Here is a 27,447-nt window from a genome sequence, read left to right as displayed (position 1 = left end):
TGGCGAATCAGTTTAAAGTTTACGTCAAGTGGCACGCATTACGCATGGGTGACGTATTCATAGGCGTGGTTTATTAAAAGCGTTTAACCCGCATGCGCACTAGGGCACTTGAGCTCTATGATGGACCACAAACCGCACGGCTCATGATTGGCGCCACCCACACATGTGACTGATCACATGATCCTTACACCGTCATTGAAGATTCTACGCCTGAACTTCTTCCTGGTTGCTGTCACCTATGCTGTGGACATGGACCGCTTCTCCTGGTGCTCCGGGCTGCTGGAGATAGACGAGACCCTGGTGATCCAGCAGCGGGGAGTGCGCCTCTCAGATGGGGAGGACAAGGTGGACATCATTCTGTCTTCTATACCGCTGTTTTCCCGTCTATGGCTGTGCAGGTGTTGCTAAACTACAACTCCCATCATGCCATTCTGCTGTCAGGGAATTATGGGAATTGTTGATTTGGAGCAGCTGGGGGACACTACTGTAATACAGCTCTCTGGGATAGTTCATCAATTCTTCACTGTTCTTCTCTATGATCTCTGCTGTTATCAGGAACTGTTTACTGTCAGAGGAGGAGAACCAGTCCTGGTCATGTGATTGGCACCCTGGTCATGTGATTGGCACCCTGGTCCCGGGACAATCACTGATCCCAGCTTTGGCTATGTTCCCACAGGGCAGACCTGCTGCGGATTCTCCCAAATCTGTAACTGGAGATTTTATATACATTTTTTTTTTATCTTTTAAGTTTGGAAAAGCTGAAGATCCACAGCATACCCAACCTGTGTGAACATACTCTTAAAGTGACTGTACCACCAGGCCCAGGCTGAAGCACTGGAGACAGGCCAACCCACCCTTAGTGGGAGGAAACCCTAGCCTCTCTATGATAGGGTTCCATTGATTCTAATGGAGTCACGTCATGGAGGGGCTGGGGTTTCTTCGCACTGGGGGTGGGTCGGTTGCCTCCAGTGCTTCAGCCTGGGCCTGGTGGTACAGTCACTTTAAAGTGTCACTGTCAGCATAGAAAACTTTTTGTCCTGTTAAAAGTTTTGATCGTATTGGGTCTGAGAGTTCAGATTTTTGGAACCAGCGAGGGGAGGACGTCCGCTTCCTGCTCTGTTTTAGCATGATCAGTTGGGTTTTATAGATTTATGTTATGGGCCTGATCACGTGACACAGAGTTGGGAGAGCGCTTAAGACCCTATTCCACAGGCCAACTGAGAGGAGCAAACGAGCGCTATTAGCGCTCGTTTGCACCTTGTTCCTCGCTCACTGCTGCCGCTACTCCACACGGCAGCAGCGAGCAGGTGAGTGCGGGAGGGGCCGCGGGAAGGTGCGGGGGGGGGGGCGGCTGCCCGGGTGATCACTAGATCGTCCGGGCAGCCCATAGCATACAGCAGCCGCCTCTATTCCACAGAGCAACAGCTGCAGATCGTTGCTGTATGAGTCGTTTGTCTTTCCGTGGAATAGGGCCTTTAGCGCAGTCTTCTCCCAACTCGTTCTCCTTATTGGTACAGGTGTGAACACTCGGACTGATAAAAACTTCTGACATGTCTCTGTGGCATCAGGAGCAGAATGAAGAGGGTCCAACAGCACCAGTGGTCCCAAGTAATGCGGCCGAGTGAAGGATGCACAATGGAGGGTCCACAACCCCAAGTGGACCAGAAGACCTGAAAACCAGGAGTCCAACAGCATCCAAGGGAAATAATCTTCAATGCTTTATTGCAAAATCAAGCGGACAAATACGATGTTTCGGCTACACAATGAGCCTTTGTCAAGGATACTTAACAAAGGCTCATTGTGTAGCCGAAACGTCATATTTGTCCCCTTGATTTTGCAATAAAACGTTGAAGATTATTTCACTTGGATGCTGTTGCATTCCTATTTTCCATGTCTCTATGGCATGTCAAAAGTTTTTTTTATGGTGACAGTGACACTTTAAGGTTTCAAAAAAAAAAAATATATATATATAATTGCTAAATGGGATAGGAATTACAGATGGTTTCCAGTATTGGATGAACATTGCGCAAAACCTGTCCTCAGGTTGTGTGTAGTATTACAACTTGGCGCCACTTACAGCGAATCTACCATTTGCTAACTGAAATTTTTCCCCACTACCTTGTAGGCACAGGTATCTCAGTGGCGGGGTCCATTTTTCAAAATGTCGCCCAGTTCTTGCGTGTGTGACACTCCCAATGTGCCAATTTCAAGGCTTGATTCTAATGGATGCGCCTCACAGAAGGGGTATCATTACACCAGAGGCGCCATGCCCGACTCCAGCGCATAGAGCGGGTCAGTGCACATGAAGAATACTGGCACCAAGCGTGGGAACCGGGTGGCGTTTGGAAAAATGGACCCTGCCACTGGGATTTCCACACCAATAAGGGAAGTGAAAAAAAAATTGGTTAGTAAAGGGTACATTCGCTCTTAAGCAGAGGTTCGCCCAATAAAAAAATTAACGGGGGTGGGTGGATTATACTAAAATCACTACTTACCTGTGCTTTGCAGCACTGCCTCACCTTTCCAGGACTCCTGCCGGGCTCCAGGATCTCCTTTGACTGCAACATCACAACCCAATTGATGGACTACCCACTCAGCCAGTCAGTTAAGGCCCTATTCCACCAACAGATCTGACGATCTGCCAAAGATTTGAAGCCAAACCCAGGAGTGGATTTGAAAGAGGAGAAATCCAGTCTTTCCTTTCTGACCTGTTCTCTGTTTATAGTCTGTTCCTGGGTTTGGCTTCAAATCTTTGGCAGATAATCTGTCGTCAGATCTGTTGGTGGAATTGGATTTGTACAGTATACCTCTTCAGTCTTTGATTAGCTGATGGGGCAATCGATCAGCCGGGTCTGTATTTTCCCCTGAGTCTTGGCGACATCAGAACACCAGGAGGGGGGATGCCTTCCAGTGGGGGTCCCGGAGCCTGTGACACAGTGCTTCAGTGGCACGGGAAGAGGTAAGCAGTGATTGTTTAATATGTTCCCCCCTGCCATATGGTGAGATTTTTAAAATAGCCAGATTTCTGCTTTAAAGGGAACCAATCAGCCCAATCTTCCAAGGGGAAGATTATTATTATTATTATTATTATTATTATTATTATTATTATCATCATTATCATTATTATCAAGTGAATGGAGCTGAGTTGTAATACCACAACCTGAGGATAGGGGTGGCGCAATTTTTGGAAGAAAGTAGCTGTGCTTTTTCTAATCCCAGATAACTCCTTTAAGTGGCTAGGAATTAGCTCAGATCTCAGCTATATAGGAGCAGGAGCCCATCTGTACAGTGTATTACAGCCAGATCTGTCTGCGGACGGTGTATGTCCATGTGTCGCCCAGACTGCATAACTTTACATTAGATCTCATACTATGACTATTGTAAAAAAAAGTGATGTAATAGTTTCTTAAATATGGGGAATAGGCTGAATATCCATTTGACGGATTACCAGTGTGTTGGAGCGGAGATCACTGGCTGATTGCTACTCACTTTGTGTATAGTCTGCTGGGATTTGCAGTGCCACAAACCTGGTAATCTGGAGTGGGAAGACATCCTATAGTTGTTACTCTGCAAATCCTCTAGATGGCAGTATGTGCTTTAGGTTTTAGCTTCTTTCACTACACTTGGCATATATGGTGAGAAAGCTCCCAATGTACAAGCCAAAAGTTTCCATAGGTCCCAGTATATCCAGCATATGCCAGGAGATGCCTTTCATGTGTGGCATAAGTTGGGCCACCATGTCTCATCATTGTACTGTATAGGGAAGCAAGGCCATGCAGGATTTTGTGTGCAGAGCTGTTATACATGTATACCACCTTACTGGACTGTATATAATGTCTATATCGGTATATACTTCCCCATTGTTTGAAGTTATTCTCTAAATTTTGTTTTCTACCAGAGAAAATTTGAGTCAGGCACGCTCCTTCTGACAACACACCGGCTTATGTGGAGAGACCAGAAGAATCATGTAAGTCCCACCTGTTACCTGCCGGTGTGAAGGAGTTTTCCTAAAGGGCCAGACCTGCTTTGGGTAGCCAATCATTTCCCATTCAATACAAGTTACATTTACCCACCCTATGCTTCAGTAGCTTGTTGTATGAACTGTAGCGTAACAGACAGGGCTTGCTTCAGTCAGATCCCTGTTACCTAGCTTACAAACTGGGGGTTAATATACCAAGTCTGGTGTATAGGTCACTGGAGCAGGGAAATTTGATTATGTCATAGGTCATGTGACACAAGGGGAAGAATATGGGGGACGAGTGCAAACTAAAAAAACGGCCACTTCAAAATAAAAAAATACTTATAATAAACATTGTATTTTTCTTTATGATCTTTCAGTTTTTGTTTTTTCCTCTTTATGTGCAGGATTTCTGTTTTGCGGTTCCACTTTCTCAGATCGTGTTCTCAGAAGAACAAGCGGGGGGCATTGGAAAAAGGTGACTATGGTATAGTTATACAGACAGGTCCTAGAGGAAGCCATAAAGTGAAATGCACAAATAAAAGTTCTGGGGGTTCAGTTTTTGTTGGGTAAAAATGTGTGTTATTTCCCATATAGCACTGATATGTCATCATTCCCAACAGTCCTTGTACCCAGTAGGGCTCCCAGTGTAATCTCCCATCTCTCATAGACACTTACTATATGTATTACTGTCTATCATAGGGTCAGAGGACGGCATATCAAAGTGTTTAAAGGGGTATTCAGCTCTAGACATGTATGGCATAGTTTGTGGGTGTCTGGTAGATGGGATTTCCACCTCTTGGACCTGCACCAGTTTTGAGATTAAGGCTTCCCCGTAGTGAATGGGAGCTGAGCTGCAGTAACACAGTACAGCCACTATACAGTGTACGGTGCTGAGGGTTCTGGTTCCCCCCCTGCTCCCCCTCCTATCCTTATCCCTACTTGATTGACAGTTTTTTTTTTGTTACTTTACTAACCTGAGATGACGTGAGATGTTGCCAAAGTCACCATGTATCCCTAGCCTAAGAGCCCACCAGTAATTGTGAGCCAGTAGTAGAGTTCTGTCAGTAGTAGAGGCTAGGAACCTGCACCAAAGAGGAAGTTTGGTCCATGAGCAACTGCACTTGGTTGCATATATGTCATGTATGTATATGTATAGACATTGAGGTGGATGGCTGTAAAGATAGTTAGGATAAATGGGTAAAGCAAGAGCTTTTATGTACCCACCACAAACTATTCTACTATATCTTTATAGTGCCAAAATTGTTGTCCATCTCCACCCTCCCTCTCCAAACAAAGAACCTGGACCATACCAAACCAGCCGCTACTCACATGTCAAGTTATCCTTCAGAGAACATGGTCAGATTGAGGTAAGTGGCCAGTAGGAGTATAGGAAAATAAATGAATCCCAGCTTGGCTTAAAGTGCACCTTCCCTTAGAAAAAACTTCTGACATGTCACAAGGCCCTATTCCACGGCCCGACTCTGAGGAGGAAACAAGTGCTGTCAGCGCTTGTTTGCTCCTCATACCCTGCTCACTGCTGGCGCTATTACACGCGGCAGCAGCAAGCGGGTGAGGCTGGGGAGCTGCGGGGGGGGGGGGGGGGGTATGGTGGGGCTGCCCGGATGATCATGATCGCTGTCGGCTGATCGTTGCCCTACATTCCGCGGGACGATTATCGGTTGTAACGGCCGATATCGGCCGAATACGACCAATAATTGTTCCGTGGAATAGGGCCTACAGAGAGCTTTCCCATGGCCGATGAAAAGAACGAGCTGGGAAATGTCTGAGCTTAGCGTCTTCCCTCTGGACACTGTGTCACGTGACCTGGACGGCTGCATATTGTAAGTCTATGGAGCGGGGAGAGGAAGGCACAGCGGCCATGACTTCTCGTGAACGATCATGATCTGAACACTCAGACCCTGACTGATCAAAACTTTTGACATGTCAGAAGTTTTTTCTAATGACAGGTACGCTTTAAAGTTAGCATTATCTGCAGACACTTATCCTGTCCTATGTGCTTGGGTGCAGTTTAACCGGCGACTGTCAGAGGAGCTGACCCAGAAGAGATGGGAGAGGGCATCACCCGCTATTCAGATGGCAAAAGGTCCTCAGGTGAGAATTATGGCCGCCATATCGCCTTCTGGTTCTGATTGCCGTGGCCCAAGTCTGATAACTAGGTTATGTGCATTAGAAAAAAATGTAAGCATAAAAAAAATAATAAAAAAATAAATATATATATACCTATGTATCTTATTTGTTTGGTGTCACCAAGCTTTAACTGAACAAAACTAGAGTCACAATGTCCACGTGGATTGAGTCCCAGCTTTTATATGTAACTGGTTAATGTTATATCCACGGCTGCTGTATCACATAACTCTGCAGATTTGCTGCTCATGACTCTGTAGAATATGGAGGTTCCTTTGCCCATACAGGTCTCTGTACTGTTAGTTCCTACTCTGCATGGATAATCAATGTGCCTGAGGCCGCACATAGTTGGCTTGTCATAGTTACCTGTGATTGATCTTCATCATAAAATCCCAGGACATAAGGAATATGAGTTATCTACCATTGCTTTGAACTGCCTAGATTAAAGGATATTTATACCTTCCTAAATGCAAGTTTAACCCCTTCCTACGCAGCGGCCTACAATTATGGGGCAATGGTAGTGTGGAATTCGAGCTGAGGTGTCAGCTAGCTCCCAACTGCATAACCCCTATAGGTGCCATGGTCAGTGCATATAGTGGCATCATGTTGGTTAAATTGGTGGCTACCTATGTCACGCCATCAATGCTTCTATGGTATAATCAAGGGGTGACAACGGGTTGTCATGGCAGCCAGAGGTCTCACAGTGCTCATCCCCCCCTGGTCTGCCATATTATAAATAATGTTTATTTTTATAGTGTCAGCATATTCTGCAGCACATTGCACTTCTGACTTGTACATATATAAGTTTAACACACACGGCACAGGAGTTTCCCATTGTATTGTAGAAGGGATCTAAGGAGTAGTACAGAGGGGTTGCAGTATATAAAAGTAATTGCAATTATAAAAGTAATCAAAGCATAAAAGAAAAAAAATGATGTTAGACCCCTCCCACTAGCCATTGTTTCCCTAACAAAGCCCTTTATTTTAAAAAATAATAATTATATATATATATATATTTGGTGTCACTGCTTCAGCAATAACCCATGTAGTATGATGTACACATTATGTATCTCACACAGTGACAGGACAGAAAGGATTTATTTTTTTTTAAGCTGTCTTGGTGAACAACAAAAAGTTCTCAAAGAGTAGTTACTACGTAATTCATATCTGCAAGATGTTAAAGTGAATCTGTCAGCTGTAATTTACATTCTAAACTGCTGACACTGTAAGATAGATGCTAGGACAAGGAGACATATGGTATCTTTCATATATCCAGCTGTGCTTCCAGGATGTAGAAAATGCTGTTATTCTCTGACACATTATGTTAAAGTGGCTCTCCCAAGCTCCTGAAGTACGGAAAGTGTGAATGCTCCTTTATTCCACCTCCATTTCCATACTTAAATGACAGTCAGGGCTCGGGCTCCAAATCCTGTTCCTGCTCTGTTCATCTGATTTGTGTGCAGGAGCCAGATTTGGGGATAGGGCTCCACCCCCAGGTGACTCCGTCAACCAGGGATAGGGATGGGGGAGAGGTGCCATTACAGCCCTCAGCACTCCAGGGGCTTGGGAACCCACTTTTCACCAAAGAATAAAAGTATTTTTTACATTTTGGAAGCACAGTCAGATATATGAACGGTACCATGTGTCTCTTTGACCTAACAGCGTCCTCAGTTTGGAACCTGAATTACAGCTGACTGATTCCCATTATGTGAGGGGCAGCAGGAAACAATGAATCATTTTGCCCGTGAGTTTATATGATGATTTTTTATTTTTTTTTATTCATTGGGAATAAAGTGTTGGCGCTATGAGCGGATATTACATTGGTTGGGGTCTCGTACAAAACTTCGCCCTTTGATACATCCTGCAGGGTATAAAGATTTCTTTCATAAAAACCATTTACTTGGTGAACTTTTTTTCTGTTTCCTTCCTCTTTCCTTTTTTTCTTCCTTACAAAGGCAGGGAGAATAAAAGCTGTGGGGATTGTGGGCATCGAGAGGAAGCTGGAGGAGAAAAGAAAAGAGACGGACAAAAACATTTCCGAGGTTAGTGTGTCCTCCGCTCATTGACTCATGCAGTACTGTTCTGCTTGTTTCCTGTACACCATCGGTATAAGCCAAAGATCCCGTCCTGCCCACAGTTTTCTTCATCCAGTGCATAGATAAGAGGAGGTCAGGCATTGGGCGCATTGCTGCTGAGTTTTGTGATTAGATCTTAAAGGGAACTTTGAAACTAATTTAGGAATTGCAGATTGTGTTCTGTTTACATAGTATAATACAGAGTATTACGCATTATATATAAGCCCACAAGGGGAAACTGTCAGCAGAGTCACGCTACCTTAATTTTGTTTGTAATTTTACTTCTATTAAATAAAAAAAAATCTCCAGTATTCCACTCCTGCTGTATGTCCTGCAGGAAGTGATGTATGCTTTCCAGTCTGAAAAGGTGCACTCTGCTGCCACAGAGCAGGAGAGTTTTTCTATGGGGATTTGCTACTGCTCTGGACAGTTCCTGACATGAACAGAGGTGGCAGCAGAGAGCACTGTGTAACACTGGAAAGAACACACCACTTCCTGCAGGACATACAGTAGCTGATAAGGATTGAAACCCTTTTTTTAATAGCTCTAATTTACAGATCTGTATAACTTTCTGGCACCAGTTGATTTGATTTTTTTTCTTTCCTCCAGAGTACCCCTTTAAAAGGATTTTGTCAGCTCAGTTATGGTCAAAGCTGAAGTGTCTGAGAGGTGGTGCCAAGCTGCAGCACACATGTCTTGACTAATTTACATACAGGGCTAATTGGTGGGAATCCTTTGCCTCCCCTCCCCTTAGCTTGAATGGAGCCATGGTCAGACATGCACACTACCTCTCCATTTAACCCAATGGGCTTGATGGATGAAGATAGGCTACATTAGTGTGGGTCACAGAAATGAATAGAAACGCACTATGTACATCGAACCACCGCTCCATTTAATTTGGGGGAGACAGTGTGAGCCCTATCATGATTAGGGAGGATATCAGTGGTTGGGCTCCTATTGATCAGACATTTCCTATCTGCAGTGGTGTTGGTGGGATAACCTCTTTAGGACCCCCATTTACCCGTGATGGTGCAAACCCGTGATCAGTTGCAAACAGCGTAATGTCATAGGCGGAATCTTGGTTCTTTATACATGAACCATTTACTTGATCAAGGGATAGTGCCCCCCCCCCTTCACACACACACAATATATATAATATGTTTGAAGCGTAACTGTCATATTTATATTTTTTGGGGGGGGCAGAAATCAGTAGTATAAACAATTTTAAGAAACTCTATAATAGGTTTTATTGGGCAAAAAAGCCTCTTTCTGTACTCAAAAAGCAATTTCCCAGCCCCCCCCCCCCTCCCCTTCCTTCTTATCTGTTCATTATCAGGCAAATCCGTCTTCATTACAGAGAAGCCAGTGAAGACTTGTTCTGCTGTGTCCATTATATCCTATGGAGGGGGGAGGGGCCGAGGGAGAGGAGACATGAAGGTCAGCTGTTTGTAGACTGTCTGGGCACCTAAAACCCTGGATTCAGAGGTCAGAAAGGTCAGTGCTTATCTAGGAACTTGCTGAGAGAAGATTGCAAGGTGTTGTGCTGTGCAGGACTGCTATTTCTCTCCTCCATGCTCACTCACTCCTCTCAGCCCCTCCCCTCTCCATAGAGCATAATGGACACAGAAATCCTGATTCTTCTTAAGTGAGGGGGGAGCTAGAAAAACTGCTTTTTCAGTTCAGAAGGAAACTCTCTTGGTAAATAAATTCTATTACAGAGTTTCTTAAAATCGATTGTACCATAGATATTTGTTTTCAGAAAAATTACCCTGAAATGACCGTTACGCTTTAAAGGAAACATCTTATTACTTCATGCTTCCTTACTAATGACTTTGGCCTGTCCCTATGGCCTTTATTGATGCATCTCCCACTATACCTGAACAGGTAGAGATGTAGGTGGTCCCCAGTAACTTTTGTCTGCCCCTTTGGTCTTATTGATGGATCCCCCCTATACCTGAACAGATACAAAAGACACCTGGGTCTACCCTGACGACTTGTGGTTCAGGCAGCATGAAAGTGATGACAGATTCCCTTGTGATGAGTGATCACAGCAATGTGGTAAAATGAAATGTATGTCTTGAATCCTTTTAATATGAAGGTGTTCACCATCATGTACCGTAGTATAGAGATACTCCTCCCTTGAATAATTTCTCCATTGTATGTTGCTGCATAGAGCGGCATATGGTTGCGCCCAGTGCCTACATCCCTGTGCCTAAAGCATACAGACAAGAAGAATAAAATAAGCTTTGTGATGACATCATTTCCCCGATGCCGCTTTTACTTGTGATTTCTGTCATTCCAGGGGATTTTCTTATGAATCTTCTATTATTCAGGTGTTATTTTTATGATACCCGGAGCAGACAATAAGAGGCTCATATGTAAGAACCGAGATTAGACATTGTTGGAGCCTGACCTGACTTGCCGTTTTTTTATTTTCCTTGTTGTTTATAATGGACAAGTTGGGGATTTTTCATAGTCCTTATATAATTCCATAGAACTGGCTACAGTCATGGTTGTATGTTGTATGACTTGGAAGGGGTTTTCTCAACTTTCAAAACTTAATCTACAGTCAGACTACGTGTAATCTTCAGATCGGCCACCCTATTCTTCCATCAGAATTTTGCCCTCAGCATAGTTGGATAGAGAATAAATTCTATGGACATCCCCCATAGAATTATCCTGCTACAGCTGACACCATGTAGGCAATGTTCTTCTGGCATTCACCAAACTCATGCTGCGTTTACACGGAACGATTATTGTGCAAATTTGCACGATAACGATCAAATTAGAGCGATAAACGTACGTGTAAATGCAGCGAACGATCAAGCGACGAGCGAGAAATCGCTCATTTTTATCGTACAACATGTTCTAAAATCGTCGTTCGCAAAAAATTTGCAGATCATTCCATGTAAACAGTCGTTCACCGATTTTACCTATGTGCGAGATAGGCTTAAGCGATCGCAAAACGATTTTTCCGTACGATATATCGTTCCGTCTAAATGCTGATTGTTCTAAAAAAAAATTGTTCTTTCGATATCGTTAATCGTATGATCGGGCAAATTATCACTCCGTGTAAACGTAGAATTAGAATTGTCCATTAGGGATCATTTACACAGGAAGATTATCTGACTGATTATCTGCCAAAGATTTGAAGCCAAAGCCAGAAATGGATTTGAAAAGAGGAGAAATCTCAGGCTTTCTTTTATAACCTGTTCTCTGTTTATAGTCTGTTTTTAGCTTTGGCTTTAAATCTTTGGCAGATAATCTGTCAGATAATCTTTTCTGTGTGTAAATGGACCCTTATGCTGCGTTTACACGGAGCGATAATTTGCCTGATCGTACGATTACTGATATCAAAAGAACGATGGTTTTTTTTAGAAAGTACAATATATCGTACAGAAAAATTGTTTTGCGATCGCTTAAAGCGTAACTGTCATTTCAGGGTCATTTTTCTGAAAACATTAAATATCAACAGTACAAGCGATTTTAAGAAACTCTGTAATAGGTTTTATGTACTAAAAGAGTTTCCTTCTGGACTGAAAAAGCAATCTCCCAGCCTCCCCCCTCACATCAAAAGAAGCAGGATTTCTGTCTCCATTATGTGGCTATGGAGAGGGGAGGGGCTGTTAGGAGTGACTGAGCACGGAGCAGTCCTACACAGCACAACACCCTGCAATCTTCTCTCAGTAAGTTCATAGATAAGCACTGACCTTTCTGACACCTGAGACACAACCATCCAGAGTTTTAGGTGCCCAGAGAGTCTACAAACAGCTGACCTTCATGTCACCCCTTCCTGCTCCCTCCTCTTTTCCATAGCCCCTCCCCCCTTCATAGGCTTACAATGGAGAGAGCAGAGCCCGTCTTCACTGGCTTCTCTGTAATGAAGACGTGTTTGCCTGATAATGCACAGATAAGAAGTCAGGGGGGGAGGCTGGGAGATTGCTTCTTGAGTACAGAAGGAGGCTTTTTTGGCTGATGAAACCTATTACAGAGTTTCTTAAAATCGCTTATACTACTGATTTCTGCAATAAAAAAAAACGAGACAGTTAGCCTATCTCGCACATAGGTAAAATCGGTGAACGACTGTTTACACGGAACGCTCTGCAAATTTTTTACGAACGACGATTTTAGAACATGTTGTAAGATCAAAATGAACGATTTCTCGCTCGTTGCTTGATCGTTCGCTGCGTTTACACGTACAATTATCGTTCGAATTCGATCGTTATCGTGCAAATTTGCACGATAATTGTTCTGTTTAAACGCAGCATTAGGGTGCGTTTACACAGGCAGATTTATCTGACAGATTATGGAAGCCAAAACCAGGAATGGATTTGAAAAAAGGAGAAATCTGTCTTTCCTTTATGGCGCGTTCCCTGTTTATGATCTGTTCCTGGCTTTGGCTTCAAGAATCTGTCAGATAAATCTGCCTGTGTAAACGCACCATTAGACTGCCAGATAGAGAAGTGTCATCTATCACTCCACATGTGTTTCCACTGCTTCACTGGCGATGTGCTTAACTCCATTCTACACTTGGTGATGTGATGCTTGCATGCAGCTGCTCAGCCGTGGAATTTGACACCTTGATGCTCTCAGCAGGGCACAGTTTTTGTGCTGATTTTAATGCCAGTCTAGTCACGCTGCAAAAAGTCAGTGCAGCCCAGGCCTAAAATTATGTCTATGCTCGCGTGTGATGGAATAGTACGAGCAGCACAAATGTGTATCACTGTGCCATGTGTTCATGGTATCCTGCTTGGCATTGATAGAGGTCTGTTTTGCATAAACCGTATAGTTAACTTTTTTTTGTTTTTTTTTAACTCTTCCTGTAACATCCATATTTTTCCTGTCTGGACTCTCTCAGGACAGAGATCAGAAGCTTTGCACTGTTCATTGTTCTCAGATTTGCAAATGTCCGTTAACTCCTTAACCCCAGGCCTGTATATATGCATACACGTATTGGATTTTTCGGTTTTGCATTCCCGTACAGTGCCAACTTACAGGAGCAAGCTATATAGTTCATCCATATGTGCCATTCAGAGCTGCTACAGCTTTTATTGTAACATTGTACTGTATGTGCAGAGGGTAATTCCTATTGGCGTACATTGGACGGTGAGCTATGGCGGGTCATGTTGTTCTCAATTAAAGTAATAATCACAGAGGACTATTTGTTAGGTGGGTAAATAGCGGGACGTCCGGCTGCAGTAGTTGTGCCCTCTCTGTCTATAGTGTGTAGTTAATGGGAGATTGTTCAGCTCTCTGGTGGCTTCCTGCGCCTGCTGCTGCCCGCTGATAAGACGGCAGCGATGTTGTATTGTGTTTGTATGAGGAAGTTCCTGTAAGGCGTGTGCCTATTCCTCTTTTTGAGCGATGAGTTGTAGCCTGTTATTAATTACCTCTAGGAAGCCTATGACCTGCTAGAAAGCCTCTTTCATGAAGCCCGGGGGCTGACAAAACTACTTGTCATAAGGCAATTCATGGCTAATTTCCCTTTAGAAATGGATGTCTGGTGGTTTTCTAATCTCGTACAATTCCCTGTTGTTTCGGGTAACTTTTTAACATAACCTGCCATGTGTGTGCGTGAGGGTAGCACTGTTCATGGCCATTATATAGTGTATATGCCGTTTTCACCAGTTTCCCCCCCTCTGTGAGCTCCATCTCTAATCTTTAGGTGTTCATGATTTAGTTGGTGCAGTCTAACGTCCATGATGTCCTCTATTCTCTGCACAAACACATAGAAGAGGGTATTTAGTTTTTCTGTATCTCTATACACTTTAGAAGCAGCATGGAGGACATTATAAAGCAATACTGAACAGTCTAAGCTGTGAGTCAATACTGAATTTTCTGTTTGTTAGTCTGTCCCTTCAGCTAGTTCTTCTCCTATCTACCTCCTCACCCCTCACCTCTTGGTGGGCAGGGGTTGGTTGGTGGGTACATAATAAGTAATACTTAACCGTCCCTGTGCACACCAGCTCACAGGACTTCTGCCAGTCTCATGTTTCTCCTAATGGTTATGACCTAATGGGAACTACCCATTTTTAGCCAGTCAGTGATTGCAGTGGTGTCCCGCCTGGCTGAGTGGCCGTATCTGAGTCCGATTGTAACATCACAGGATCGGGAGGGGGGTCCATAACCTATGCCGCTGCATTGCAGGGGTACTGGGACAGGCAAATATGACTTCTTCATTATGGGAACAACTATGATCAGTCATTTTACATGTTGTGTGATAGGAGTTAGAGGTGGTCCAAATCCTCAGTAGCTCTTTTTCTCCAAGCATTATACTGAAGATCTTCTTATTCAAATTGGCTGCCTTGTGTAAGCAGAAGCCCACTACAAACACTCCTCCCTCACCATTACTATCCCATTGATTCCATTGATAGTGTATATACTAGAGATGATCGAACCTTGAGCATGCTCGAGTTGATCCGAACCCGAACGTTCGGCATTTGATTAGCGGTGGCTGCTGAAGTTGGATAAAGCCCTAAGGCTATGTGGAAAACATGGATATAGTCATTGGCTGTATCCATGTTTTCCAGACAAGCTTAGAGCTTTATCCAAGTTCAGCAGCCACCGCTAATCAAATACCAAACGTTCGGGTTCAGTTCGACTCGAACCCGAACCCGGTTTGCTCATCTCTAATATATACATATATTCTCTCCTCTCCAATATGGAAGCGTTTCTCCATTAGTATTAATAAGGAGGCCATTTTTTTTATCCAAGAATTGTGTCTAGGACGCATCTGTGTGGTTAGTTTCACCATTGCCATAACTACTGTTGTGTTTTCCAGGCCTTTGAAGATCTCAGCAAGCTTATGGAAAAGGTATGGTGATATATTAATATGAGCCCGGAGCTCAGGCCGCCATTTCCTGTCAGCAGAGCAATGAAAGACGGTCGTCTCCTATTATTTTTACAGGCCAAGGAAATGGTCGAACTGTCCAAATCGATAGCTAACAAAATCAAAGACAAACAAGGAGACATCACAGAAGATGAGGTATGAGGGCAGGTTACCAGGGGGAACGGAAACAATAACACCACAATGTTTTTTAGAGACCTCGATCCAGAAATAACATGATGAAAAGTTGTGTCTGGGATACAGCCATCTGCCCAGTCCCCTCCATTGTAAATATCCGCTATCGTGTCTACATTTTGTGAGATTTTCCTCTATGTTCATGCTTTCACATTAATTTCCAGAACTAATATTAAAAATATAAATAGATCTGTGGGTATGGAAAATCCTTTTTCAGTGCAGATCATTTGTCTAATATGGTCTTAAGTATTTTACGTGAGGTAAAAGATTGGTATTGAGCGTTTTTTTTGCCAGGTTATGGTAATAGCCAAGCAGTCTGATATGTGCAGTTTCCATAAGGCCTGGTTCACATCACGATTTTGGTATCGATTTAATGTATATGTTTAATGGAACAAATCCATTTTAATCAGTTTTCCATTGACTTACATTATAAATAAAAAAATGGTTGACTACTTTTTTGTACATTCAACAGAACCCTTCCAAATCAGATACAGTGAGATGGATAGTAAAAATCGTGATGTGAACCAAGCCTAACTTATAGAAGTGAGTGGCAGTTACAGAAACTGCGGGAGATTTATCAAACATGGTGTAAAGTGAAACTGGCTCAGTTGCCCCTAGCAACCAATCAGAAACCACCTTTCATTCCTCACAGACTCTTTGGAAAATGAAAGGTGGAATCTGATTGGTTGCTAGGGGCAACTGAGCCAGTTTCACTTTACACCATGTTTGATAAATCTCCCCCAATGTGTCTCACAGTGCTGTACTGTTTTTTTTTAACTTCCATTTACTTCTATGGGAGTTACAGAAATGGAATAGAACAGCCCTTCCCTCTGTAATCCTGGACACCTATAGCCACTGTATACTGACTTGTGTTTTCCTCTTGGTTATCATTATCTGAGATAGGAATACCCCTTTAAAAGCCATAGATACCCTTTAAAAAGAATTCTGTGACTTTACTGTTATGGTTCAAAAAACATAGTATCAGGACGTACCATTGTATCAAGTTTACAAAGAATGCTATTATTGAGCGATAGTAAGTAGATGGTGGACAGCAAAAAGATATCAGAATGTTTTTTAGTATGCAATTATCGAAGTACTGCTTTATGGTTTATTTTGGCTATATAATGCTCAATCTTCCCTAGTATCCCTGCAGTGTCATCTGCTTCATCCCAGCTCAGCTGCATCCCTACATTTATTACTGCAGTTGGGTCACATGATCTCCATTCTGACAACCAATAAATTAGATGCTGTAATGTGTAGGGGATTAGTCTCTCCTGTGTGGCTGACTCCCTTTGAACTATATAGCCACATTATCACCTATCAGATCCTTCCTGGCAGCTCTCAGACCCCTTTATGTCCACTCTCTTTCCCCTTTCTTTTTTTTTTTACGGTCAGGAGGCGGGGGCACTGAAACAGGCATACACAAGAGCCCCTTCTCTTTTAGTTAATAATAACATATGCTGCACTCTAAAAGCAGTTTTGTCCCTTACTGCTTCTTTAAGATATTTAAACTTTATAAAAATGGAGCATCCCTTCTAAACCAGAGACTGGCCTAATATGTCTGTGACTATTGATATGTAGTTTCCAAATTTTTTTGTAGACAATAAAGTTTAAGTCCTACCTTCTGAGCATGGGAATAGCCAATCCAGTGACACGGGAGACCCACGGATCAGGCACACACTACCACATGCAGTTAGCAAAACAGCTCGCCACAATCTTACAGACCCCCTTGGAGGTGAGTGGAGGTAGTTTTTGATTATTTTTTTTTATGCATACTCTTTAAAATTCAAAAGATTTTTGGAATGTATTAGTCAGTGGAGGTGGTCATCCCATTAGGTTAACCCCTGACATTTTACCCTATGTGGGCAAATGGATACTTTAGAGAGCAGGGTTGCAAAGAGCAATTGCAATGAATCGCTTGAATGAATCCATGAAGTCTTAGCATGCTAAAATATTAAAGGGGTAGTGCAGTGTTTAAAAATTATTCACTAAATAACACACATTACAAAGTTATACAACTTTTTAATGTGTGTTATGTAAGTGAATGGCCCCCTTCCCTGTGTGTCCCCCCCCCCACCCCCGGAAGTGTGGTGCAGTATATTCACCAGATTACTGTCAACCCCGGCCACCTGGGCACAGTTATGCTCAGCCAATCGAGGCTGAGCAGCTGATGACGCGGCAGAGGGGGGCCGGCATGAGGGACGGCTGGGGCGGCAGTAATCTGGTGAGTATACTGCACCACACATCTGGGGGTAGGGGGAAACGGGGAAGGGGGCCATTCACTTACATAACACACATTACAAAGTTGTATAACTTTGTAATGTGTGTTATTTAGTGAATAATTTTTAAACGCCGCACTACCCCTTTAAAGGGAATCTAACCTGCTGATATGTCACTATTGCACAGGAGGGTATGTTTCTTACCTTCATCCTCGGCACCATTCTGATTCAGTTAATATTTTGCTCCACAGTCCAGTGAGACTGTTAGGAGCACTGGGTCACCAGTTAGGAGCACTGCCCGCCACATAGCACCGATACACCCCGGCCAGCCTACCCCTTTCTAATGACAATAGAGTGGGCCAGATTAGTGCTATGGGGGCAGGCAGTGCTCCTAACGGTATCACCGGACCGTGGAGCATGTGACTAACTGCATGAGGAGTAATAGACGTGCCTTCCTCCTCGGCGTATCCTGTGCAATAGGGACATATCAGCAGGTTAGATTCGTTTAACCTCCTGATAGTTCCCCTTTAAGGGGTACCTGTTCCTTTATACCCACATGACATGTACACCGCTCTTGCCACCCTAGAAATGATGGTCATGCAATATTATATATTTGGGAAAATCTGTAGCTACCGTACCAACAGTTAGGTTTTCAATAAATAGCTAGGTCCCTTCAATAAGCACATCACTGTTATCCTGTATATGTACGACTTTTTACTTAACCAGGATTACAACTTTTTTTTGCCCTTGTGTTTTTTCAGGAAAGAGGGGGAATAATGTCACTTACAGAAGTATATTGCTTAGTAAATCGAGCCAGGGGTATGGAGGTAAGTCTGGTATAGGGAATATGGCCTGACTATAACTTTTTTTTTTTTTTGCTATTCCTGCAACATACACCATAACCTAGAAGGGGAGAATCTATGGCCTTCCTGCTGTTGCAAAACAAAAAACAACAATCCCTATCATGTCTAAAGAGCCAAAGTAAATTTCATGACCAGCTGAATAACTTAGACCCATAACACTATATTAGGCCCCTTTCCCACTTCATTGACCGTTTTTATGGTCAGGAAACACTGATCAGGAAGCCTTTTAGGAGGGTACAGAAAACTATCAGTGTTTCCTGACTGTAAAAATGGAGGAGAAAAAAAATACATACCTAATGCACCAGATGGCTTCTCCCCCTCTCTCCCTGGAGGGGAGAGAGCAGCCTCTTGTGGCCAGAGGCATAATTCTGCCTCTGGCCAGAAGAGCGGTTAGCAGGGCCAGAAGCCAATAGCTCCTGACCCTGTCAAATACAGCGCTGCATTTAACTGTATGCTCTCCTTATTAGGAGCTCCTACAGTTAAAGGGTTAGTGTCAGCACCTAGTGGTGCTTGCTGGCACTGCCCCGGGTTGCCGTGCAGTGCATCCGGAATTCTGGACTGTTTCCAGATATGCTTTTAAAAGCTGTCCGGATGGTCTGCCCCCAAAGGGTTCTATGGGGGAATCTGTGCTGGAATTCTGGACAATTAAGGTCCTATAATCTGGACAGATTTTCTTAAAGTGTGAGGGGGCCGAACTGCCTCCAATGGATAAAAATATGAAAACTAAAAAGATTTTGCATATCTAATAGAGTCGATCTCTTTGCAGTTGCTTTCCCCAGAGGATTTGGTGAATGCCTGCAAAATGTTTGAGTCCCTAAAAGTTCCACTGCGGTAAGATGTTATTTCTTGTATTATTGGTATTATTGTACTGCTTTCTCTTCAGCCCTTCAGTCTGTGACTCAAACACTTTCCTTCCCTGCTCACAAATAAGCGTTTGGCAGATTGCTGGATGAAATGTTATGTGGAGGCCCAGGATAGACTTCCTGTCTAGTTTCACATTCGTGTACATGTCAAAGGCACCTAACAATTAGACAAAGGAGGCAGCTAGGTAGTAGATGAAACAATGCTTGCTGTTTGTTTTCCAGGATGTAAAACAATATGCATTATGTCTACAGGCTTCTTAAATGTATAGGCATGTGTGTAACCTCCTGTAATGTGTGGTATGATGACTGTGTTTGTATGATCGCAGGGATCTGGTCTGATCATTCTGCCCCTCCCCCTTTTTTAATTATTTTTATTTTATTTCAGGCTTCGTATTTTCGATAGTGGGGTTATGGTAATTGAACATCAGTCTCACAATGAAGAGGAAATGGTAGCTTCTGCCTTAGAAACGGTATGTTCATCTCTTGTGTATGTTACATATCTTGATTTTGAGTCTACGTTTACTGAGATGAGTCTGTAATCGCCCCTGGAGACACTGAATGGGAAATGGGGTGTTTGTGACTGCCATCTCTCTGGCATACAGTAAGTTCAGGTAATGTATAAACGAAAAAAAAAACCTATTGTCTAGTGAGGTTGTCTAAGAAGGGGAAGGTGATATACATGAGCTCAGGGCGTGTTTGGACAGAGTAGAGTATATATAGAGGGTTTTTGCACAGACTGTCAATAGGGAGGAGAGCACACAATAGGCAGTCCGCAGGAAGAATTGCATGGGCTGTGCAGAGAGAGAGCCAAACATATACAGCAAACTCTAGACATTCAGTATATATTACTGGGAGGACAGATCTACTTAGAAATCTGAACCTAGAACATTCCTGCAAGTTGATAATGTATTAAAATGAATGAAAACTGCGCAGTTGTGCAGCATTTTCACTCAAGGTAACCACAAACATATGTAAATCAATATCTATATCAGAAATGTCCTTAGGGAACCAGGAGAAGAAATGAGTGAATGAGAAGATAAAACATACAATGACAAGTAAAAGATACATTATTTTTTGTGTGCTTTCTTTGTACCAGGTATCGGAAAAGGGCTCGCTGACTTCTGAGGAATTTGCCAAGATTGTGGGAATGTCTGTTTTATTGGCCAAAGAAAGGTATTTCCACTTTGGTTTCATGGTTTTTCTCCCCTTTCTTGCTCTTGTTGACTGCTCTGACTGCATTGTTCTTCTCTTTACCAGATTGCTTCTCGCCGAAAACATGGGGCATCTCTGCCGGGATGATTCAGTCGAGGGTTTGCGTTTCTATCCAAACCTGTTCTTAACGCAGAATTAACCATCTGCTTACATTACATGTATAATGGCGGCGAAGATTAGATTATGTCACGGATTGCACCTACGCATGGTATTGGCCATAGAGTTTACAGAAGTCTTACATAACGAAAGGATATTTGGACATAAACACCTTCATAAAGATGAGAACAACCTTTTCATTGGTTCATAAGGGAAAATCCTTCTGTTTTGATAAATTTCCACCAGTGACCTTAGTGAATATCCCGCTTAAAACACCATGGGGGGGGGGGGGGGAATGGTTTTGGTATAAAATTGTCTCAAACTTTACAATAATCATTTATTTGCACAAATCTGTAAATTTTGCTTACCAGTTTTGGAGGAGACCTTGATAACAATAACTGATGGCTGTTTGGGATGTTAAAAAATAAATCATGTTTTCTGTCCAAGTGTCCAGGAAGGGGCGGGGGAGGGAGATGGCACAACATCCATCAAGTAAGAGAGAAGTATTGTTTGTTTTGGCTTTCTCTTGCCTCTGTCTGCAGGGAACTTGTCTTTATGATGCAGTCCTATACAGATTCATGTATAATTTGGTATAAACCTTCACTGCAACATTCTTATCAAGTCCTACCTGGTGACCGTTGTCTAGATGACAGGATCTCTTTAAGGCTCACAATCTGTATAGTAATTGGTTAAGGCCACAAATATTTCAAATTATTGCTGTAATAGTTACAGCTCAGTTTGTCTGTTAGAGAGATGCAAGTAGTCTGTATGGCCACATAGATAAATGATAAAATACTGCCTGCCTTCAGCCACCACTAGAGGGGGTTTACAGTGTACAGTTCTATTTGTGTGTTCAGTGTATAGACTGTATACATCTGATGGCTCATAATGACTGGAATGCAGAGTATAAGAGTTCCTAACCTTTTTAGATTTAGATTTCATTTAAAATGTTGATGGTGAGTTTATCTGTGACTCTCAGGGCATTGAATGCAGCTTTTACAGGGGCATTTATTTTAGAACCACCTGTATTAAGAGTACATTTACTGTATATTCTGTCTTTTACCTCAATACTAACAAATTACATTGCTTGTGTGTTACACTTTGTGAGCAAGTTAACCTGTTCAAGATCGCGGGCACAACTGTGTGTCCATTTTTCTCATTTGCTCCTGCTTATGGACGTTCAGTCGTGTCCGTGGACGAAATGGGCCCAGAAATGGGGATGGTCCGAACTCTCCGAGGTTCGGGTTCGTATGAACCCGAACGCTCGGCATCAGATTCCCGCTGTCTGCCCGCTCAGTGGAGCGGGTGGATACAGCGGGAGGACTGCCTGGAAAACTGGGATACAGCCTATGGCTATGGCTGTATCCCAGTTTTCCAGGCGGTCCTCCCGCTGGATCCGCCTGCTGCACGGAGCGGGCAGACAGCGGGAATCATTACCGAGAGTTCGGGTTCATACGAACCCGAACGAACTTGGTTTGGACCATCCCTACCCAGAAGCTGTAGCCCCGCCATCCACAGTGGGACCCGGCTGTAAGCACCCACCGCAACTGCCAGAACCCGAATTGCGATTGGATCCTGGCAGTTAACTCTTTAGGTGCCACAATCAGTGTGATCGCAGCATCTATAGAAATAACAGGGGCAGAATTCTCCCTCTGTTCACCATCAGCGCTCTGAGAAGTGATCGTAGAGTCCCAATAGTAGCTATGACAACCGAATGTCTTCATGAGTTGTGTCAAAACTACAGAAGCTGATTAGGCTCAGCTCTAAGGCACAGTCTGATCAGCTATGGCAGTGACCGGCATAATACACTGCAGTGCAGATCAGCATTGCAATGTATTATGCCTGTCATTCGGGAATCAGAAAGTGAAGGACAGTAAAATTAAATGTAAATAACCCCCAACATATAAATAAAGTTAAAGAAACACTATGGGGGAGATCACAGCTCAGCTTTTAGCTCTGGTAAAATGAAAGCTGAGCTGTGATTGGCTGAGCTGCCACAGCAAACAATCAGCGGCCGTAGCGGAGCCCCACCTCGGCCGCTGAATGGCTGAGCTGCCTTGAGACTTTACACCTTGTGCAGCAGCTCAGACCCGGAAGCGGGACGGGGGTACGGGGCTCCGCGATCCGGGACCCGGCGCTGGAACCGGGGAGGTTCGTGACCTCCGCCGCCCATAACCACCCCCTCCCCAGCCAGATCTGAAAATTACGGCTGCGCCTGAGTAGCCCTTTAATCCTGGACAACCCCTTTAACATTTTTTTAAATCTACATAGCCAGCTGTGCTGTTGACTAGCCTAGGGCTTAGGCAGCTATTCATTCATTGACTTTATTGGCACTGGCTTCCATTCACAGTGTTGAGCACTTGACAGACTGGCAGAACAGGTGACTCTCTCCGAAACCACCTTCAGTGCCCTAGTTTTTTTTTCCTTTGTCTTAATGCTTGCTTCTTCAAATTTCTACTTTGATGTGTTTTCTATTTTCTCGATCACTGACCTGCTGAACTGTCTGGGTTCGGCAATGCTCTCCGAACTTGATTCCGCATTTGACTCCCGGAAACGTTGGGGGCCTAGCATTCAGGTCGGAGAATGTTACTGAAACTGAACAGTTTGGCACGTCGCTCAACACTAGTCATGATGGGTGTGGAGATGGAGGTCAGACCCTCTTTGTGGGATAAGAGAGAAAGGGGCGACATTTCTAATTCATAGCTGTCTCTCCTATGGGGGAGGCCTCCAGGCCTGACTGATAATAAAGTGGTGACACATCTATGCATTATTCCATTGTGTTAGAAGAGGGTAATACCACTTTAATGGAACATCTGCTGGTACCAAGAACAAGGTAGGACAGCTACTTGGAACTTGCATTCTGTGCACCTTCCCATAGCTCACTGTGGATAGACAGGTTATTAGTAACTGTGGGCTGCAGAGAAGATATAAGCATTTCTAAAGAGACTTTTCAGGACTACAATACAAGGGTCTGTCTTTTTCCTTTTTGAGACACAGCACCCCTCTTATCCATAGGCTGTGTCTGGTATTGCAGTTTCTCTACATTCAAGAAATTGGAGCTGGGCTGCAAAAGCACAGCGCATAGATCAGTGGTAGGGAACATGGCCCTCCAGCTGTTAAAAACTACAACTCCCATCATGCCTGGACAGCCAAAGCTTAAGCTTTGATAGGAGTTGTAGTTTTGCAACAGCTGGAGAGCCAAGGTTCCCTACCCCTGCCTTACATGAAAAAGTGGCAATGTTTCCGACAGATCTATGTAATCTACCCTCTTACACAGGGTTGTTATCAACCATGTAGGCCACTACTGTCCTGTATAATAGGACCAGCGAGGCCATTCCGGCTGCTGATAAATCATCAGCTGTCTGTTCTACATGTGTGCTTCTCTCCAGTATGACGCCCTGCCTTGTAATAGCCTCTGTCAACGCACTAAGGCCACACCAAGCACATCACGATTTGGTGCAGATTTTCCTGTTGAGAATTTAACTGCGGAGAATATGCAGCATTTATGCTACTTGCGATTGCCTTATTTTCATTGGTGGAAAGTACCATATCAATAACTAGGCCATATGGTATAATGTCTAGAATATTCTACACAATGATGAAAGCCACCCTTTGATCTTCATGTAATCTGTCTGTGACTCGAGCATTGGATGAAAAGTGTTGGCCAACATGATTCGTATTTTATAGATTGTATTACGGCCATGATGGCTCAGTCCGTTCTAGCAATGTCTGAGTAACTTTTACTCTATCTGTTGCTTTCCAGCCTCTTTATATCCCCTTGATGTCTGTTGAATACATTTTCTTAGTGCTATTTAATAAAACATTATTTAAAGACTATATGTTGGTCGTACTTTTATTAAAAAAAAAAAATAATAATAATTTTGACATTTTGTCAAAAGTTTTGATCGGTCACGGCCTAATTTTTCAGACCTTGACTGATCAGGAGAATGACATGGGAGAAGTTTGTTCTCAGCAGTGTCATGTGACCAGGGCAGCCACATAATGTAGGCCTATGGAGCTGTCCTGCTCGCACAGACACTAAGTGGACGTGCATGGCAGCGTGGTTGTCTCCACTTTGGTTCTGATGGGTCGCTGTTTGAATGCAGAGACCCCTGCTGATCAAAACTTGTGACATGTCAAAAGTTTTTATAGTTATAGTCTGCGTATAATAATAATTCCTTTTATGTATCGCCAACATATTCAGTAGTGCTGTGCAAAGGCCATCATCAATCATATTGATCCCTGTCCCCAATGGGGCTTACATTCTAGTATGTTTTGGAATGTGAGAGGAAACCGGAGAACCCAGAGGAAACCTACAGCAACATGGGGAGTATGTGAATCTTGTAGTCCGCAGGTAGGTCCATACAGGTTGGAAGCAAAATTCTAGCTCAGCATAGCTGTACTTCCTCTAGTGAACAATGAAGAATTTTCTTTCAGATCATGTGGTACCACAGGGAGGACCAGTTCATGCCCAGAGGACCATTCCCCTGGTGGGAGAACGAGATTTTCTGCAAACTCAGGATTGTTAGTACGCATTGTTTTGTCCATGTCAGAACAGTGTTCACTTTATGTCAATGGGGCCTAACATGTCTAAAGATCAGGTATGCCAATTTGTAATGGATCTAATATTTGTTTACAGCTGAGAACATTGATCTAGTCTGATCATGTAGATGCTCACAGTTGGATAGGTGCTGCCTTATGGAGCTCTTTACAGCATAAACTTCTCCAATTAAAAAAAAAAAAAAAGAGAAAAATCACTTTTTTTATTTTTAATGTATTGTGAATTTATATAGTTCTATATTATTTACTATATTAACAGCAGCACCATGTGATCCATTGTGGAATGAGAGAGGTGCGGATAGAAGACATCTGGGCCTGTGTTTATGTTTCAAACATTTACACCCATTAGCATTCTCCGTTAAAGTGTCATAAATACAAAAATAAAAAAAACTGAAAAAAGCTTTTGACATGTCATAGAGGTATGTAAAAAATTTGGATCAGTCAGTGTCCAGGTGCTCAGACCCCTGCAGATTATAGCAGCAGCTGAGCGCATCTCTCCTGGTCTTGTTGCAATTGATAGACATAGATTGCTATTGAAGTCTTCTGCTAATAGGATGGTGCAGGGAGAGGATGTACTTAGTAATAGAATCTCAGGGCTGGTTTTGGCAATTGATGGCAGTTCTAGCACCCAGACCCTTCCTAGTCAAAACTTTCACATTTTCTGGCTTGCTTTTTTTTTTTTTAATTGACAATTACCATTTAAGTAACTTGATAAAAGCATCCGGTCACTATAAAAATGTTGTCAAACCAGCAGTAGCCTGTTGAGCTAAGCAGACTGATACATAGATTTGTGTAAAATGATTCAGTAACTTAATCAAAATCCCCATTGAATAATTTTGCTTTGCTTTTCCTGTATGAGCACTTAAACACAGATTGCTGTCAATCACCGATTAGGACCGCCCCCTGGACTCCTGGGCTTAGACCGTGCAGAGTAAAATGCAAGTTATACAGAATCTTTTCTCACTGCGTGATATATCTGTCATTATATATTCTTTTTAAAGGCGACTGTCATTTTAAAAAAAATACTTTAATCTACCAGCCTCATGTTATAGATCAGGTATTGCAGACCAGGTTAAAGGGGTTTTCCAGCCAAAATAATCATGAGCTGTCTACAGGATAACTTACCAGGGTGTCGGCACCCCTTCAATCAGTCTATTTTGCCCTTTAGTATAGAAATTTGTGCTTAAAAGATTCAGTATACCTTGAAACTTATTGAAATCTCTGCTCATTTTCAGGTTAGGAGTCCAGAGGGCACGCTCACTCAATGATCGCCCAGCCCCTCCTGCTCCTTCAACGCTACATGGCCTCTTTTCCCCCCTCTCTTGTCTCCAGTTCAGGTTTGGTTTGCAGTTAAGCTCCATTCACTTCAATGGAACTGAGTTTGAAACCCCACCCAATCTGGAGACAGGGAGAAAAGTGGCCATGTTTTTGTAGCGTTGGATAACCCCTTTAATGTTACAGGTTTCTTCTACACACCAAAGAGCTGCTGAAAGGTTTACTTTAACCTAGGGGCATGACACAAAAGGGCTTCTTACCTCGGTTCCATTGATACCTTTTTTTATGAACCCTGACCCCTCCTGCGTTATGTGGATCCATATGCAAATGAACTCTAAAAGCCCAGCAAGTAAAGCCCTGTCCTGCTTTTACATGCCTCCCCTGTGCATTGATTGACTGTATCGGCTGTCTGCTGTGCTACACACTTTAAACCCCACACAGGTACACTAGAAATACTGCAAAAATGTCAGTTTCTTTCAAATGCTTCTCTCCACCTATGATCTGATCCGTGCTGTCAAAGTCGCACAAGTGCAGATCAGCATTTGAGGCTGCTGGGAGAAACCTGAATTTACTGCCTATGTGCTGGGCAGCATTTCAAGACAATCTGTACAGGATTTTACCAGGGGTAATAAAAAGGTTATCCAGAATTAGAAAAAACACAGCTACGTTTTTGCAAAAACCGCACCACACCTGTCCTCAGATTGTGTGTGGTATTAAAATTCAGCTCCATTGACTTTATTAGAACTGAGGACAAGAGTGGTGCTGTTTCTGGAAGAAAGCAACAATGTTTGTCTAAGCCTGGACAACTCCTTTAAATGGTGAACCTTGCTGGGCTTTTGCAGCCCAGCGGGAACTTTTGGAGCCAAATTTGCATATGCATTAAAACAAGGATATGTATACCGGAGGGGTCCATTTTTACAAGAATTGTATCTACGGAATTGGAATAAGAAACCCTATTATACCATGCTCTTAGATTGCATGCTAAAAAGCTTTGGATAGGTCCACTTTAAATTGACTGTACCACCAGGCCCAGGCTGAAGCACTGGAGGCGGGCCAACCCACCCTTGGTGGGAAGAAACCCAAGCCCCTCCATGACGTGACTCCATTAGAATCAATGGAACTCTATCATAGAGGGGCTAGGGTTTCCTCCCAATAAG

The 27,447-nt window shown here is 43.2% G+C and overlaps 1 protein-coding gene across 1 annotated transcript; it reads left to right on the top strand.

Moving 5' to 3' along the window:
- Positions 1-92: 92 nt before the first annotated feature.
- On the top strand, positions 93-21,752 carry VPS36 (vacuolar protein sorting 36 homolog). The gene is made up of 14 exons (XM_069969966.1): positions 93-345; positions 3,899-3,967; positions 4,366-4,436; positions 5,214-5,328; positions 5,990-6,073; positions 8,062-8,148; positions 14,963-14,995; positions 15,089-15,166; positions 16,803-16,937; positions 18,183-18,248; positions 19,051-19,115; positions 19,533-19,617; positions 20,244-20,320; positions 20,405-21,752. The coding sequence occupies exons 1-14, from the start codon at positions 178-180 to the stop codon at positions 20,496-20,498; spliced, it is 1,227 nt and encodes a 408-aa protein (XP_069826067.1). The 5' UTR covers positions 93-177; the 3' UTR covers positions 20,499-21,752.
- The last annotated feature ends 5,695 nt before the right edge of the window (positions 21,753-27,447 follow it).

This window comes from Dendropsophus ebraccatus, chromosome 5 (assembly GCF_027789765.1).
Source record: "Dendropsophus ebraccatus isolate aDenEbr1 chromosome 5, aDenEbr1.pat, whole genome shotgun sequence".
NCBI classification, from domain to species: domain Eukaryota; kingdom Metazoa; phylum Chordata; class Amphibia; order Anura; family Hylidae; genus Dendropsophus; species Dendropsophus ebraccatus.
The sequence above is the reverse complement of the archived record's forward strand: the minus strand, read 5'-3'. Positions and strand labels throughout refer to the sequence as shown.

Coding starts and splice junctions, on each gene's coding strand:
- VPS36 (XM_069969966.1), top strand. CDS start 178: ATGATCCTTACACCGTCATTGAAGATTCTACGCCTGAACTTCTTCCTG. Junction 3,968..4,365: donor GGAGAGACCAGAAGAATCAT/GTAAGTCCCACC, acceptor CTTTATGTGCAG/GATTTCTGTTTTGCGGTTCC. Junction 4,437..5,213: donor GCGGGGGGCATTGGAAAAAG/GTGACTATGGTA, acceptor ATATCTTTATAG/TGCCAAAATTGTTGTCCATC.